Source organism: Trypanosoma equiperdum (assembly GCF_001457755.1).
Source record: "Trypanosoma equiperdum strain OVI genome assembly, contig: ctg_1101, whole genome shotgun sequence".
In the NCBI taxonomy this organism is placed as follows: domain Eukaryota; phylum Euglenozoa; class Kinetoplastea; order Trypanosomatida; family Trypanosomatidae; genus Trypanosoma; species Trypanosoma equiperdum.
In genome coordinates, this window is record NW_027123063.1 from 5,056 (window position 1) to 5,606 (window position 551).

The 551-nt window shown below is 51.4% G+C and overlaps 1 pseudogene across 1 annotated transcript in view; it reads left to right on the forward strand.

The window, feature by feature from the left end:
• Window positions 1-551, forward strand: part of TEOVI_000907800:pseudogene — a 1,201-nt pseudogene that overhangs the window by 147 nt on the left and 503 nt on the right. The window contains 2 exon segments of the mRNA in view: window positions 1-3; window positions 6-551. The exon segment at window positions 1-3 is cut by the window's left edge and continues 147 nt beyond it; the exon segment at window positions 6-551 is cut by the window's right edge and continues 12 nt beyond it. Coding sequence covers window positions 1-3; window positions 6-551 — 549 coding nt within the window.

The following is a 551-nucleotide window of genomic DNA, read 5'->3' on the forward strand; positions in this document are numbered from 1 at the left end:
AAAGCTATACTGACCTAAAAGACACAGATCAGGTCAAAAAACTGTGCTCCCAGGAAACGTGGACTTTTTGCGCCGAGGGGGCGAAAAGGCTAAAAGCAAAGAAAGAAACCGGTGAGCACTCTGTGTGGCAGTCGGTTAGCGAGCATGACTACCGAAAGCAGCAACTGATAGAATTAGCAGCAGCGGCCTCAGCAATATTGACGAAGCTGACAAGCCAGATTCAACCGGACGTCACGGCGGCAATAAACGCCAACCCTAAAGCGGCACTTTTAGAAACAGAAAATGACGACAAGGAAGCCACGATAGTGCCCACCGGCGACGCGCAAAACAAAATATGTGGCACAGACGGCAGCGGGTCCGGCAAATCGAAGGCGGGTAGCGCACTCAAAATCGACGTAATGTGCCTTGGCAGCAAACACTCAAGCGACGCCGGCACAGACGACGAAGCTTGCAACAGTGCGGCGCAGACAAAACCGTCAACGGCGATGAACGCCGGAACAAACGTCCAAGCAGATTGGATAAAACTCAAAGCACAATGTCAGAAACAATCA